Source organism: Rana temporaria, chromosome 4 (assembly GCF_905171775.1).
Source record: "Rana temporaria chromosome 4, aRanTem1.1, whole genome shotgun sequence".
In the NCBI taxonomy this organism is placed as follows: Eukaryota; Metazoa; Chordata; class Amphibia; order Anura; family Ranidae; genus Rana; species Rana temporaria.
The window spans coordinates 125,220,659-125,236,820 of NC_053492.1; the positions used below are offsets into that span (position 1 = coordinate 125,220,659).

Sequence of the window (16,162 nt, forward strand, 5' to 3'; positions counted from 1 at the left end):
CTCGCATTCATATACTAGGGTCAATTTTAGACGGAAGCCAATTAACCTAACCGCATGTCTTTGGAGTGTGGGAGGAAACCCACGCAGGCACAGGGAGAACATGTAAACTCCAGGCAGGAAGTGTCGTGGTCGGGATTCGAACCAACAACCCTTTTTGACTGCTAGGCGAGAGTACTACACCACTGTGCGTATATCGTCGTGCGGCGGTCCTTAAGTGGTTAAAGTGGGGTTCCACCCAAAAATGGAACTTACACTTTTTGGAATCCTCCCCCCCCTCCGGTGTCACATTTGCCACCATTCAAGGGGGAGGAGGGTGCAGATACCTGTGTAATACAGGTATTTGCTCCCACTTCCGGGCATAGATCACCTCGGTGATCGAGGTGACCTACGCCATGCGGCGCCTACTCTGTCCTCCCCTGCTGTCTTCTGGGAGACACACATGCCCCAGAAGACAGCAGGGACCAGTGCGGACATGCTGTGCGACTCGCGCAGTAGGGAACCAGGAAGTGAAGCTGCAAGGCTTCACTTCCCGATTCCCTTACCGAGGATGGCAGCAGCCGAGAGCCGACTGACAGATCGGTTTTGGCTGCCGACATCGCGGGCGCCCTGGACAGGTAAGTGTCCATATATTAAGTCCACAGCTGCAGTATTTGTAGCTGCTGGATTTTAATATATATTTTTTTCGCCTGACGTCCACTTTAAACAATGTTATATATTTTCGGAAAGCGGAGGACCTGTAAAATAAAATATGGCAGTTGTAGTTTGTTGCATGATATTTGTGCAAATCTATGCTAAAGTGGATGTAAACCCTCACATATACCCAGTGAAGTGAACAGCCTCAGATGATGCACAGAAATGAAACAAATCTCCCTACATAAGTTTTACATGTATATCTGCTGTCTTTCCCTTTCTATATTCTTTAGAATTCTTACCTTGTGTTAGAGATTTTCTCTTCCTGTTCAGGACTGGGAGTGGAATCTTGGCATACAGCTGATTGGAGGAAAAGCGTGCACACCCCTCCTCATAGGCAGAGACTTTCAGCTCTGTTGTATGGTTCAGGGCTCTGCTAATCTATTTATAGCATCCTCCCCAACACAAATTCTGGCTGCTTTTATCATATATGGCGGAGAACTTGTCAGAAGTTATCAGGCTGATAACAGAAGAACTGATGCAGGAGACAGCTATGGGATATAGTGCTTTTTATAGAGATAAGAAAACGCTGCAGATAGATGTGCCAGCTCAAATTTCATGAATTACATTCACGTTAAATGAATTTAAGTGCATACAATACCAATATAACAGGTTACCAGTTTAGAATGAACTGTGAATTCTCTCACTTGGACATTTGTGGCGATATTTTGGGAGCGCTAAATACAGCGCGCCCAACCCGCCCCAATGCAGATGGTACCTAACCTTGTAAATCTAGCTTGGTGTATTGTGTATACCGGCACACTAAATGGATTTGCTGTTGAAAAAACATTGATTCATTACTTGTATTGAATCCTAACTCTATGTGGCACAGCAGAAAGAAGACCTAGAGTGCTGCTTTGGAAGACCCTTTGAGTGACATCGTTTTTTTTCCTTAAAGCGGAGTTCCACCCACAATTTCACTTTTTAAATATAAATACCCCTGTAATACACAAGCTTAATGTAGTCTGGTAAAGTTACTCTTTAAACTAAGGTCCATTTTGTTAGGTTGTTACAGCATTTAGACACTTTATAATCTAGAAATAGACCATGGCCATCTTAAGTGTGGGCATCATGAAGCCAGACTGTATAACTTCCTGGATTTCAGCTTTGCATATCTCGCACATGCTCAGTGCTGCACAAGCAATGTAATAGGTTTCAGTCAGGTTTGCAAGGACTACTGGGAAACATGATGCCTATCCCCGAAACCCTTGCAAATAGCCTTGTGACTTAATAGCCTAGGCTAAAAAGCAGGAGGAAGTAATGAAGGACTACAAAATAAAGGTATTTACAAGCAACAAATTAAATAAAAATTGTCCATTCTGAACACTATGAGATTAGGGCATGCAGCACAGACAAACATACAAAAATGGGTGGAACTCCACTTTAAGACAAACACTTTTGGGATTACAATAGTAACATTTCACTGTCTGTCTTCTTTCAGCTCCATGTTCAGCACTGACATACCACCATGAGAGCAGGAAGATATTTGTGGGACAGGATAGTGGCGCCAATGTGGTGAGTAAATCTATTCTTTTGTTGTTAATACTGAGTTGGATAATCGGTAGCACAGAAAATACGAGGTGTTACCCTTCAGTATCCAGCCTTTTAACCATGAAAGCTTATGTGATTGGTTACTGTGGGCAGTAGCTCTACTTTTTCTACCTGATTGTTTACTGTGGGCTGTAGCTCCTGCTTTTCCTGTGCTCACCTTTTCTGTTTTTTGTTTTCCCTCTTGAAGCTGGTTTTAGTTTTGCTCAGATAAATACAGTTAAACACGTTCATGGAGCAATTACAAACATAAGAGCTTATGCAAAGCAGGAACAAAGACAGCACTACAAGTCACAGCAAAATAAAATAAAACCTGACAACTGACGCGTTTCACACTGAAACTAGTGCTTAGTCATAAGACTAAGCACTAGTTTCAGTGCGAAACGCGTCAGTGTCAGGTTTTATTTTATTTTGCTGTGACTTGTAGTGCTGTCCTTCTTTTAATAAAAGGCTACAATTTGTTCAGAGTGCAGCTGTCCAGAGACCATCTTTGTTCCTGCTTTGCTAAGTGCATTGCCAGAACCTGAGTTGTCTGCAACGGAGGAGATTTACCTGGGTTTCCACCTGGAGCGGCTTTTCCCTTTCCCCATAAGAGCTTATGCACATGGCTGCAAGAGGGCAGTATATTGTACATTCAGGTGTAATTCTCTGATCAGTCCGCTGCCTGTCGAAATCAACGACAGGCTAAACTGTACAGCTGCTCTATGCAGATTAATGCACATCTGAGCAGTACATGCACACAGGGACATAGACGATGCCTCGAACGCAGACTGTTAAAGCATAAGTTCACCTTTTAATTAAAAAATGCATTTTTACAGGTAAAAAAATCTTGCGTTTTACTTTCTTTTTTGGGAAGCATTGCATTAGAGATCAGCAGTTCCCGATGCCATGCAGGTCTCCTGCAGACTGTCAGTGTACGCTGTCTGCCCATACATTGTACGGGCAGGCAGTTCCCATTGACATGAAGAATGAACTACCACAGAGCCATGGTAGTTCATTGAGCACTACAAGCCGACAGCCGCAAATGATGTCGGTAGTTGTAGTGCATTTATTCACAGAACACTGTGAATGAGTGACGCGTCCGGGTGGGCGGAGTGCCCGGGGCAGGTACATCTGTAACATGTTACACACTGAATATGTTACAAAGGGTAAACTTATCCTTCTAAATGTTACTATTTGATCACAAGCATGTGTGTCAAATTGGTGTATTTCCTACGCAGCCTTTTGTTAGAGACCCTATTGTGTAGGACCATACACAGAAAATACCCCACATGTTGGGATCATCTCTTTTTGCAGACTTATTTTACATTGCTTAGAGTATATTGGCTACATAGAGTATATTGCAAGGGTTTCTTAACTTTTCAGTACGGGGGCCACATTGTAGATTTTACAAAATTTTGTAGGCCAAAAAAAATCTGCCACACTATGGCTGGGGCCTTAATTGTCGGGAGGGTATCCATATGCGTCCTCCCAGAAACACGCTCCCTGCGGGTGCGCATCAAGGCATATCTGTGCTGGCCGTATCCCCAAACACAGCAGTCATGTGATCGGCCGGTCCAATGAGCGATGATCTCAAATGTAAACGTATGAGATCATTTTCTCATTGACGGCTCTCCCACGTCACAGAGACTGAGGTGAGGAGGGAGAGCAATCTGCGCTCGGAGTGAGTTTATTTTACAGCTTGTTACTTGCAAAAACAGTGTCAACAGTGCCACGGTGTAATAAGGTTTTTTTTTTTTTATGTTTTTCAAAAACTTGTGGAAAAAAATGAAATTTTCAAAAGACTCATTATGCCTCATAGAATATACGTTGGGGTGTTTGCTTTCCAAAATGGAGTAATTTTGTGGGCAATTCCAATGTCCTGGTGCTCCCAAGCCCTTCAAAATTGGAATGGGTAGTAAACAAGTCAGAGGTGTAATTTTATGTTCCTAGAACACCTGATGGTGCTCCCTGCATGTTGGAACTCTATGTGGCTAGCTGTGAAAAAGCCCCACACATGTTGTATTGCCATACTCAGGAGGAGTAGCAGAATGTATGTCGGGGTGTAATTTGTGGTATGCCATATAAGAGAAATAATCTGTTTAGTATGACAATTTTGTGGAAAAAAACCTCACCATGCCTCTTACTAAATAATTTGGAATGTCTACTTTGCAAAAAGGTGTCATTTGGGGGGTATTTGTACTTTGCTTGTTAGTGTCTTAAGAAATTAGATAGGCCATCAGTACATCAAGTGTAATACATTTTCAATGATTGGCACCATAGCTTGTAGACTCTATAAGAGCCCTTTCACACTGGGGCAGGTGGGCATTAATGGTAAAATGCTGCTAGTTTTAGCTGCACTTTACCATCATTTTAGCGTTGCTATTTGCTAGCGGCCGAATAAAGGGTTAAATACACCCATGTATCTCGGCTGCAGGCGCTTCAGCAGCGGTGCCCACTGCCCCAAAGATGCTGCTTGCAGGACATTTTTTAACATGGGCTTTCACACTGGGACTGCAGGGGGGGTGATGTTCAGGTGCCATTTTTAGCCCAAAAGGTCCTCTTCTCCGTGACCGTCCCAGGGGGAACAGTGGCCCCGATCGCCGCCGGTGTCCCACGATCGGGTAACCGAGAGGAAGAATGGAGAGAGGTAAGTGTAAACAAACCTCTCCCCGTGCTTCCTAGTGAGCCTGTCACTGATCGTCTGTTCGCTGTCATAGGGAACGACGATCAGGGACATCACATGCACAGCCACGCCCCCCACAGTAAGAATCACTCCCTTAGGGCACACTTAACCCCTACAGCGTCTCCTCCTGGTTAGCCCCTTCACTGCCAGTGTCATTTTTACAGTAATCAGTGCATTTTTATAGCACTGTTCGCTGTAAAAATGACAATGGTCCCAAAATAGTGTAAACAGTGTCCGATGTGTCCGCCATAATGTTGCAGTCACGATAAAAATTGCTGATCGCTGCCATTACTAAATTTTTATTTTTTATTTTTATAAAAATGCAATAAAACTATCCCCTATTTGGTAGACTCTATAAATTTTGCGCAAACCAATCAATAAACGCTTATTGCGACTTATTGCGAAGAATACCTATCCCCCTAAACTGTGGGAAAACATTTTTTTTTTTTTTTCGATGAAGCTGACTTTCATCAGTCTTGCCTACACACCATCAGTCAAAAATCCGACCGTGTCCAACACGGTGATGTAAAACACTACAACGTGCTGAGAAAAATTAAGTTCAATGCTTCCGAGCATGCGTCAACTTGATTCTGAGCATGCGTTAAGTTTTTGACTGATGGACTTCCACACAGACGATCGTTTTTTTTCTATTGTTTTTTTACCCGTAAGAAAAATTTAAAACGGGTTCTTTTTTTTTTTTTTCACTGATGGGGAAAAAAAAACGATGGGGCCCACACACGGTCGGTTCGTCCGATGAAAACAGTCCATCGGTCTGTTTTTATCGGACAAGCCGATCGTGTGTACAGGGCTTTAGTGGTTAAATACTACCAAAAGAAAGCCCTATTTGTATGGCAAAAAGGACAACTAATTCATATGGGTACAGTGTTGCGTGACTGAGTAATTGTCATTCGAAGTGTGAGAGCACTGAAAGATGAAAATTGGTCTGTACAGGAGGGGGGTTTAAGTGCCCAGTAGGCAAGTGGTTAATGAACAAAATTTAAATAAATACATCATTTCACACAGATTTTTTTTGTAGCCCCTGTCTTTCCACACATCTGTGTCCTGGTCAGAGTCTCCTCCATATTTGCCAACAGCTGCAGAGTTTGTAAAGGCAAGCAGACTGGCAGTGCAAGTGTCTGAGTAAGCTGCGGGCCCTATAAAATGTACAATCGTATTGGACTTTGGAAACCCCTGGTATATTGGATCTCCTTTTAAAGAGGTTGTAAACCTCCGAAAAAAATTCTAATAAAAAAAAAAAAACACCTGCAAGACAAAGGCATAACGAGCTAGCATGAAGAAACGGCTCGAGCGGGGCCGTTCCTTCAGTGCGCTTGCGCTGATGGCTGCAGCATATATAGCAGATATCTCCTTAACGGTGCAAGTTTAGGAGATATTTACAGTACCTACAGGTAAGCCTTGCTATAGGCTCACCTGTGGGTACAATTAAAGAGGAAGACTTAACTGCCTCTTTAACCACTTAAGGACCATGGCTGTTTTTCAGATTTGGTGTTTACAAGATTAAAATATTTTTTTTTGCTAGAAAATTACTTAAAAACCTACAAACATTATATATATTTTTTTCTAACACCCTAGAGAATAAAATGGCGGTCATTGCAATACTTTTTGTCACACTGTATTTGCGCAGCGGTCTTACAAGCACACTTTTTTTGGAAAAAAATCACTTTTTTTAATTAACAAATATGCAGTAAAGTTATCCCAATTTTTTTTTTTTTTTTTTTATAGTGTGAAAGATAATGTTATGCCGAGTAAAATGATACCCAACATGTCACGCTTCAAAATCTTTAAACATCCCTTGTAATAGAAAAAAGCATGACAGGTCCTCTTAAATATGAGATCTGGTGTCAAAAGACCTCAGATCCCATATTTAGACTTAAATGCAAAAAAAAAAAAAAATGTTGTCACTTGAAAAAATGACAATTCGAAAATATTGCTTTAAGAAGCATGGGCGGAAGTGAGGTTTTCTGCCCTGCTATGCTATGGAACGGGTGGGGGCCATCTTGCCCTCGCTCGTATCCCAGCCGAGGAAAGGAAAGGACCCGATCGCCTCCGCCGCTGCCGACGGGCTCCGGTAAGAGGTGGAGAGCGGTGGGAGGCACCTCTCCCGCCGCCGATAATGGTGATCTCGCTGTGAATCCGCCGTGGAGACCACTGTTATCGTTTACAGGACCGCTCACAGTAAAGATGGATATCTCGGTTGTGGCAGCAGCTGCTGCCGTTACGAGATATCCATCTTTAAAGTACCGTTGTATATGTACATGAGCGGGTCCTTAAGTGGTTAAGAATATACCTCTTTTCCCATAGACTGCCTGCTTTGCCCTGTGTTTACCTTGTACAAAGGGACATCATTCATATTGTCTAGAGATATCCAAAACTGTATGGGTACTGGCATAATGACATTAATCATGCATTCCAACGTCATTGTTCTTGTGAGGAAAAGACAGGACTCTTGGGAATCTTAAACCTCCCCTCTGATAACCCTAATGAGGGGATAAAAAATATATAGATTCAGCACCAAAATTATTTGTAACAAAATTAATAAGTGTAATTTAACAGCTGCTCCTCTCAGATAGTAAAGTGATACTAAATGTGGCAGGTAGAGGGCGCTCAAAAATAAAAATAGAGCTACTATATAACACCATGCATAGTAGATAAGGGCACACTTATTAGTTGCTAAACCAAACAGAGTTTCAAGGGGAAATGGCACTTATCTCTGGGTTCAATAGGCAATATAAACAGATTGAAGCAATATATAAAAAATATTGGCCTATTCTCATGAAAGATAAGGATCTTCAAACATGCATTTCAAATACCCCCAAGTTTATATACAGGAAGGCCTCGGGCCTAAGAAACCAAATAGCCCGCAATGTACCAGATCCTCCAAAGTAACCCATTGCGTTTCTCGATGGATCAGGGTTTCACCACTGCACCAAGTGCAAAGCCTGCAGAACCACGAGACAAGCAGGAGAACCCAAAAAAGGAGTATAATTCGAATCCAATGTCACTGGAGAGACTTTTAAAATTAGACCTCTAATAACATGCCACTCTGATCACGTCACATGTTTTAGAGTGTCCATGTTCACTCCAATATGTAGGGAGAACCACACGCCAACTTAAAATCAGGATTGGCGAACACCTGGCTAACATCAAAAAAAGTTTTCCGAATCAGTGTGTCCCGGCACTTCACGAGCCATTATGATAGCGACCCTAGATTATGCACGTTCTATGGATCGACAAAATCTCGAGACACGGGAGAGGGACCCATATGACTAGGAGTGTGTCCCAAAATGAAAAAAGATGGTTACACAGGTTGAGAACAATGCAGCCACTTGGACTCAACATAGAGTTGGATCTCAATTGTTTTTTGGCGAATGACTGAGAACTATTGTATATGTCATAAACAGCACTCCTTTTTTTTTATTATTTTTTTTTTTTTTTTTTAATGGTAAAAGTACTGATGATGCATGAGGGGGGTACACTACAATATGGGGAATGAGACAGCCTACCACTTTAAATATAAGTGTAACGTGAGGCATGCTACACAGGTCCACAACCTAGGGAGGGGTATACTGATAAAAGGATTATTATAAATGTATTTGGCAATATATTAAAGAGGGATGTGAAACAATGTCTGAGAGAACAAGGGCACCTTTACTAGGAGATAGTTAACCAGAAGGGTAGTGAATTATAAATCGAATGTGGTATCTGACAAATTGATGTGGTATATGCAGGCATATAATTGGCTTTTAATTATTCCTCGTCTGTAATCCAATGAGATGCATACACAGACTACAAAGACCAGGTACGCCCCCTGATGACGTAAACCAACGAAACGTAGGTCGGCGGCAGGTACCTGGTCACGTGTCTATCCACGCTATCCCCGGCACAAGCAGAAGCAATAGAGCTCTGCGGAACGCACGCCAGCACGGAAGTGTGAGCGAGCGGGACCCCAGGAGAAAATTGTTTGGTCTGCAGCCCCAGTGCCAGGAGGCACTTTTTAATGTAAGAGGCAAATTGCCTTTTCTTTTTATGTACACTTTTTTACAATAAACAGTATTCTGCTATGGGCATCTTCTGTTTTTTATTCCTACCATACTTCTGAGAGTGAGGCTTTTAAACTAGATCCAGTCCATCCAGCAGGTGTTCAGGCACTATCCTGACCACGCTATATTTGACTGTCTTTTTCAGTAAAGAGGTCAAATATCTGTGGTAAGCGCAATATTAATTTGAGCACTTCGGGTGAAGATGAAATAATTTGTTTGGTGAAGGAACATATTATCACTTCAAGCACAAGTTTTATATTTAGATGCTGAAGAGAAACTGTCACATGGTTTTTATCTTAACATTGGGACTTGAATAACCAGTCACTATTGGTTCAAACAGCACCAAGGAACTTTTGGAGCACATCACTTTTATGATCGTTTGATTTATTGAATAGTTACTTATTTGTTTTATTTTCATATACCACTATGCATGGTGTTATATAGTAGTTCTATTTTTTTTTTTTTTGAGCGCCCTCTACCTGTTACATTTATTTACCTAATAAGGGGATAGAGATTTTTTTTTTTTTTTTTTTTTATTTGGTAGGGAATCATTGAACATACTGGGGTGAGAATATGGCTACCAGTAGGAAACTAACAGTAAGGATTTAATAAAAACCACACAGCAAACTCTTGTAAATGAACAGTGTTTTTGCCTTTTAGTAAATTAGCTCGCTGTTTGGCATCTAGTCTCACTAATGGATAATTCTCCTTTTCCCGTACAGCTCATCAGAGCCGAGTGACGGAGGTCATTTACTCTCCTGGACCTGAGTGGGTGATTAGCACTGGGCAGGATAAGTTCCTCACATGGATGTGCACTCAGAGTGGTCCCTTGGTGGGCAGATATGCTTTCTCTGCTTGGGCATCCTGGTTGATAGATCACGACTGACTGTCGGCATTTAATCAGCGCTCTCAGCCAATGGCTGAGAACGGTGACTAGTGTGTTCTGGCAGGGGGCTCGTCAGAATACAATGGCTCAGCAGGGGAGAATCGCTGCTGTACTAACATTAAATGGTTGGTAGTTTTTTTTTTTTTTTCGTTCATCCAGAAAAAAGAATGCTAGTGTGTACTAGGATTTCTAGCCATTCATGAAATGGTTACTAAGTCACTTACTATTTTACTTTTGTGGTAAAGGTCTGGAAAATGAAAGCCTGTGTGCCTATTCATTAAAGTTGATACCTTTATGTCCGATTTCCTATTGTGATATTTTTCTTTCTGTATTATAGGAGTTTTTAATCTCTGATGACTTCAACAAAATGAACTTTGTGAAAACGTATCCAGGTATGTACATAATCATTGCACAATCATTGTACTGTTCGTCTTGTACTGGCACACTGGAAGGCAAATGGGCTGTGCACGTGAATTTTCCCCAGAGCTTAGCGATTGGGTATTTCTTTGCAAAGTGAAATTTCACCATAATCACCTGCAAGGAAAATAAAACAATTGTCATATGCTTGTGCATGATTGGGTGATGGAAGTCAGCAGGGTTTTGTCTCATTCGCTAAGCTCTGGAGAAAACTCTTGTAAATGAACAGTGTTTTTGCCTTTTAGTAAATCCGCTCGCTGTTTGGCATCTAGTCTCACTAATGGATAATTCTCCTTTTTCCGTACAGCTCATCAGAGCCGAGTGACGGAGGTCATTTACTCTCCTGGACCTGAGTGGGTGATTAGCACTGGGCAGGATAAGTTCCTCACATGGATGTGCACTCAGAGTGGTTCCTTGGTGGGCAGATATGCGTTCTCTGCTTGGGCATCCTGCCTTCAGTATCCTTTGTCATTTATAACCATTCCTCCTACTCTGTACAAGCTTTCAGTTAGAAGGGTGAAGGAAGTATCAATGGACTATGAGTGTACTGATTACTGCACTTGTAGTCCATTGAAACTACAATTTGTCTGCCACAGATGACGATGAATGGTGTAGCTGTGTGGGCCGAACACTGCACAGTCATGTCATATTTAAAGGCAACCGTGGCTGCGCCGGGTGCTTGGCAACACGTTACTACTTACAGCAGGGGTGCCCAACCTTTTGAAGAGCGAGGGCCACATAAGCAACTTGGTAACCAGTCGTGGGCTACAATGAGCCATAGTGTTAACCCCCTTCCCTACCAGTGACATTTACAGTAATTAGTGCATTTTTATAGCACTGATCGCTGTATAAATGTCAATGGTGTCCAATCTGTCTGTCGCAGTCCGCAAACCAATCGATCTATGCTTATTGCAATATTTTTCTTTCTTTCTTCCTCCTTTTTATTTTTTTTTATGTAGAATACATACTGGCCTAAATTGATGAAGTCATTTTTTTATTGAGATATTTATTAGAGCAAAAAAAAAAGTGTGTGTGTGTATATATATATATATATATATATGTGTATATATATATATATATATATATATATATATATATATATATATATATATATATATATATATATATATATATATATATATATATATATATATATATATACTTTTTTTTTTTTTTTTTTTCATTTACACTTTTTTTTTTTGTTTATAGCACAAAAGAGAAAAACCACAGAGGTGATCAAATCCAACCAAAAGAAAGCTCTATCTGGGGAAAAGAGGATGTTTTTGTTTTGGCACAGCATCGCATGACTGCGCAATTATCAGTTAATGCGACGCAGTGCTGTATCGCAAAAAATGGCCTAGTCATTAAGGGGGAAAATCTTCCGGTCTAAGTGGTTAAGGGTGTTCACACTTGTGCAACCATATTCTATTTTTTTTTTTTTTTGCTTCACTCCACCTAAAAGATTTTCAGTTTGTTGTTCAACTGAGTTGTACAGTTTATAGGTCACATTTTAAAGGTGGGAAAAGTTCTGAAATCATTTTTCTTTGTCTCATTTTTTTACATGACAGAAATCTGACATTTTAACAGACTTTATATCCACTGTACGTGTGTGTGTGTGTGTGTGTGTGTGTGTGTGTATGTGTATGTGTGTATGTGTGTGTATATATATATATATATATATATATATATATAATATGGGCCGGTTTAGATAGTAGCCAATTGAACTAACAGATTGTCTTTACAGCGTGAGAGGGAACAAGCGTACCCAAAGGAAATCCTTGCAAGCACAGGGATAACATGCATACTCCATGCATGTAGTGTTTTGGATGGGAGTAACTCATCCAGTTTACATTTCCAGTTCTTGCAATGACGCCATAGAGGTACATGTACACACAAGTCTCATTGCCCTGTCCAGTCTAAGCAACTAATTGGAATTGTCCTTTAACAGATTGTTTCTAAGCTATTTTATCCAACATCAACCTCTCATTTGTATGATTCTTAATGTGTAAAAACACCACCAGCTATGCTTGAGCTCTAATATCTGCATTTTCCTGGGAAATGCAGAATTTGCATGTTGAGAATATGTAAGTTTATGATGATTGTATGGTTTTCTCTGAGTGCATGAAGTGTTGCTTCTTCATTTTAAGAAATATTGTCCTTGTCCTCTCAATTTGTTCATTCATTTTAATGATCTGTAAAGGTGTCAATGTTTTTATCTTGCTCTCTATTTTTGAGTTATAGATTGTTGGGTCTATTGATACAGCTTTACTAAGGGCTAGAACTGTCTCCATGACAACTTGCAGTTTATTAGGCTGTTAGTATTATATCTTGTCCTCTCTGATCTCTGTAATAAGCCAGATGATCCTTAACAAAAGTCTTGTTGAGATACGATGAAGAAACCAAATATGCCTTTGTTGGTGATTTTTCTGGGCTGATTACACTGCTAAAGCTGGAGAAAGACACCTGTTCTGTGGTATCAACACTTAAAGGCCATGAAGGTAATCACTCAAATAATGTTATAATTTTGTCTTTAAACTGGACGTCTGGTACTGACCAATATAGAAATGAGATACTGTTTATAAAAAGAGCATGTTACCGTGAAGTTCCTGTTCTGCAATTCATGAAGGAAGAATGGAAAAAGGCAGTGACAAATACAAGCTTGCACCATTTTAAATTGCACCTACACATTCATTCTAAAATAAAGCTATGTTAAAGGCAAAGTTCACCTTTTTGGAGCATGTTGCACATTATACCCATATTTTGGGTAACATGCTCCAAACTTGCCCTCTGAATCCCTGATCGCCCACCCCCCTCTCCCCACACAGCCATGTCATTCATTTACAGGAAGTGAAGAAAATGTCATCCGCACAGCAAGGATTCCTGGAAACGGTCCGAAGCTTTATCTCATGGTCACATGATAGATATACAGCAACGTTTCGGAGCCACGCAAGGCCCCTTCGTCACGCAGGACTCCATTTTCTTCACTTTGTGTAGCCACGGTTTCCAGCCTTTGGTCATTGCAGCACCTAGCATCATTCAACAGCCAGTTGTGTAAATGGGTAACATTGCGTTTTGGATTCATTTACAGGAGCCTCTGAATGAGAAAATTACAAGTCCTATCTTCCACTGCAGCAGACGGCTTGTAGTTCTCAATGAACTGTGTGCATGCTGATTAGCATACTTGTAGTCCATTCACACACTGTCTTTAGTTTTGTAACAGCCTGTGCAGCGGTAAGGGCAACAGAGCTGCCGGAAGCGTGTGCAGGAGCCTGACATTGCATCTGGGATTCACTGATCGCAGGTGCAATAGAGCATTGCTCACGTGAAAAAATAAATGCACTTTTTTTTTTCTGCAAAAATATGTGCACTTCTTCTTTCTTCTTTTTTTCTTCAAAAAGGTGAACTTATCCTTATAGTTTTGCTGGGGAACGAATATTGGATATAGGGCTGATTTACTAAAGGCAAATAGACTGTTCACTTTGCAAGGGAAGTTGCACTATACAGAGGACCTTTTCACAGTGAGGTGAGGCTGAAATCCATCATCCAATCATGTGCAAGAAAAAATAATTTTTTTCCCCCTTTTGCACGTCATTAGGTGTTCTTTGCAAAATCACATTCGCCTAGCTCTGGAAAAAACTCCCTTGCAAAGAGAACAGCCTCTTTTCAATAGCACAGGATTTGAAATATTTACCTTTCCTAAGAGAAAATACTGTTCCAAGCGTCCTTCCTTGCTGGCTACATGTTTGATGACCTGGCCACTTGGTCAACAATAAATCATCCATCGGGTAACTGTAGGCAGGACTGAAGGAAGCATGTAGTAGCACCAAATCTACATCAGTAGAATCTCTATTAATTTGTTTCATCAACAGATTAGTATTAAATACATTTTTTTGAAAATTCTCAGTCCATCAGACTTAATTCCCACCCCTCTCTTTCATTTAGACATAGTTGGGGTTATTTACTAAAACTGGAGAGTGCTAAATCTGGTGCAGCTCTGCACAGAAACCAATCAGCTTCCAGGTTTTATTGTCAAAGCTTAATTGAACAAGCTGATTGGCAACCATACACAGCTGCACCCAAATCTGTGTGCTCCAGTTTTAGTAAATCTCCCTCATTGTGTGATTATTATTCATCTTCGTATACTTGTCGGAAACAACTAAATGATTTCATTCATTGTATCTCATAAAATACACATTTTGCATTTTGGATATGTTTTGGTGTTTATAGAGACTTGACCATGACATGTGTTGTGTTCTGTTCCATTTAGGTAGCATCTCCTGTATGTACTGGGACCCCGTGCAACGGTTTCTTTTTTCAGGGTCCGCAGATCACAGTATCATTCTGTGGGATATTGGAGGGAGACAAGGACGAACAATAATTCTCCAAGGACACCAGTAAGGATCATTCTTTGTCACATCCTTCCACTATTTGGTGTGTGCTGACGCTGCTCCATTCAGTTCTGTGCTGACACGTGTCTGAGCTGCATGGAGATGATTCTGGCCTCAGGCCAAGCTTCACTTTAATGTAATAGAAAACCCTAGAGTAATGTACTTTAAGTCACTAGTTGCGTACATGGCATGCGAGACCGGATGATGGCCAATGTCAGAACCATACTGTTATCTATAGAAAGATTTAGTAATTGATGGATTGAAAGGTGTGACATCACTCGCCATTAAAGGGGTTGTAAAGGTAATTTTTTTTTTTTCTCCCCCTAAATAGCTTCCTTTACCTTAGTGCAGTCCTCCTTCACTTACCTCATCCTTCGATTTTGCTTTTAAATGTCCTTATTTCTTCTGAGAAATCCTCACTTCCTGTTCTTCTGTCTGTAACAACACACCGTAATGCGAGGCTTTCTCCCTGGTGTGGATAAAGCCTCTTGAGGGGGAAGGGGGCGAGCAGGAGTGTCAGGACGCCCATTAACAAACAGCTTCTTTCTCTATCTGCAAAGTAGAGAGTGTCCTGACACTCCTGCTCGCCCTCTCAAGAGGCTTTCTCCACACCAGGGAGAAAACCTTGCATTACTGTGTGGAGTTAGACAGAAGAACAGGAAGTGAGGATTTCTCAGAAGAAATGAGGACATTTAAAACCAAAATCGAAGGATGAGTTAAGTAAAGGAAGCTATTTAGGGAAAAAAATACCTTTACAACCCCTTTAAATGAGGGGGTGCATGTAGTTACTGTAATGCAAATTGAGTTCTGCCTTTTGTGCTCATCAGTTTAAAATTGATTTAGTAAACTTTCAAAAAATCTGTAGACAATATTAGTAGACTGTATGAGAAACAGGTGATTTAACTATCAATATGCTTTTTTTCTTTGCCCAGTGACAAGGTGCAGGGACTCTGCTACCTGCAGCTCACACGTCAGCTGGTGTCATGTTCTGTTGATGGAGGAATCTGTGTATGGAATATGGATATTGATAGAGAAGAGGTATGTCTTTATTTGCGTGTTGCCTTACAGGCTGCCCCCTAGTTACAAACATCCGACTTACAAATGACTCCTACTTACAAATGGAGGGAGACAACAGGAAGTGAGAGGAGATCTACCCCTAGGAAGGGAAATTCTCTCCTGTACGGGTTATTATGGGAAAAAGGTGTCTCCACTGATACTTTATCACCAAGGCTTGCTTCCACAACAACCCAACATTTTCAAAATCCAATTGCCACTTTTTACACAAAGTGAGGTGAAATCTTCTGATCAGGGACACAGACCGAAAAACAAATGTTACAGGGGTGATAACCCTTCCCTATGCTATCCAAAAAGCTTAAAAATATTTTTTTTTGTTTGGGGCTACACTTAAAAAATGTACCTGTTCTGATTTACAAACAGATTCAACTTAAGAACAAACCTACAGACCCTGTCTTGTTTGTAACCCAGGGACCGCCTGTATTTGTAATCT

The 16,162-nt window shown here is 40.9% G+C and overlaps 1 protein-coding gene across 2 annotated transcripts in view; it reads left to right on the forward strand.

Annotated features, from left to right (window-relative positions):
* Window positions 1-16,162, forward strand: part of WDFY1 (WD repeat and FYVE domain containing 1) — a 50,710-nt gene that overhangs the window by 17,315 nt on the left and 17,233 nt on the right. For both annotated transcript variants that reach the window (XM_040349027.1, XM_040349026.1), the window contains exons 3-8: window positions 2,132-2,205; window positions 10,188-10,242; window positions 10,575-10,725; window positions 12,653-12,765; window positions 14,535-14,661; window positions 15,588-15,693. In XM_040349027.1, the coding sequence (XP_040204961.1) occupies window positions 2,132-2,205; window positions 10,188-10,242; window positions 10,575-10,725; window positions 12,653-12,765; window positions 14,535-14,661; window positions 15,588-15,693 (626 nt within the window). The remainder of the gene's footprint in view (window positions 1-2,131; window positions 2,206-10,187; window positions 10,243-10,574; window positions 10,726-12,652; window positions 12,766-14,534; window positions 14,662-15,587; window positions 15,694-16,162) is intronic.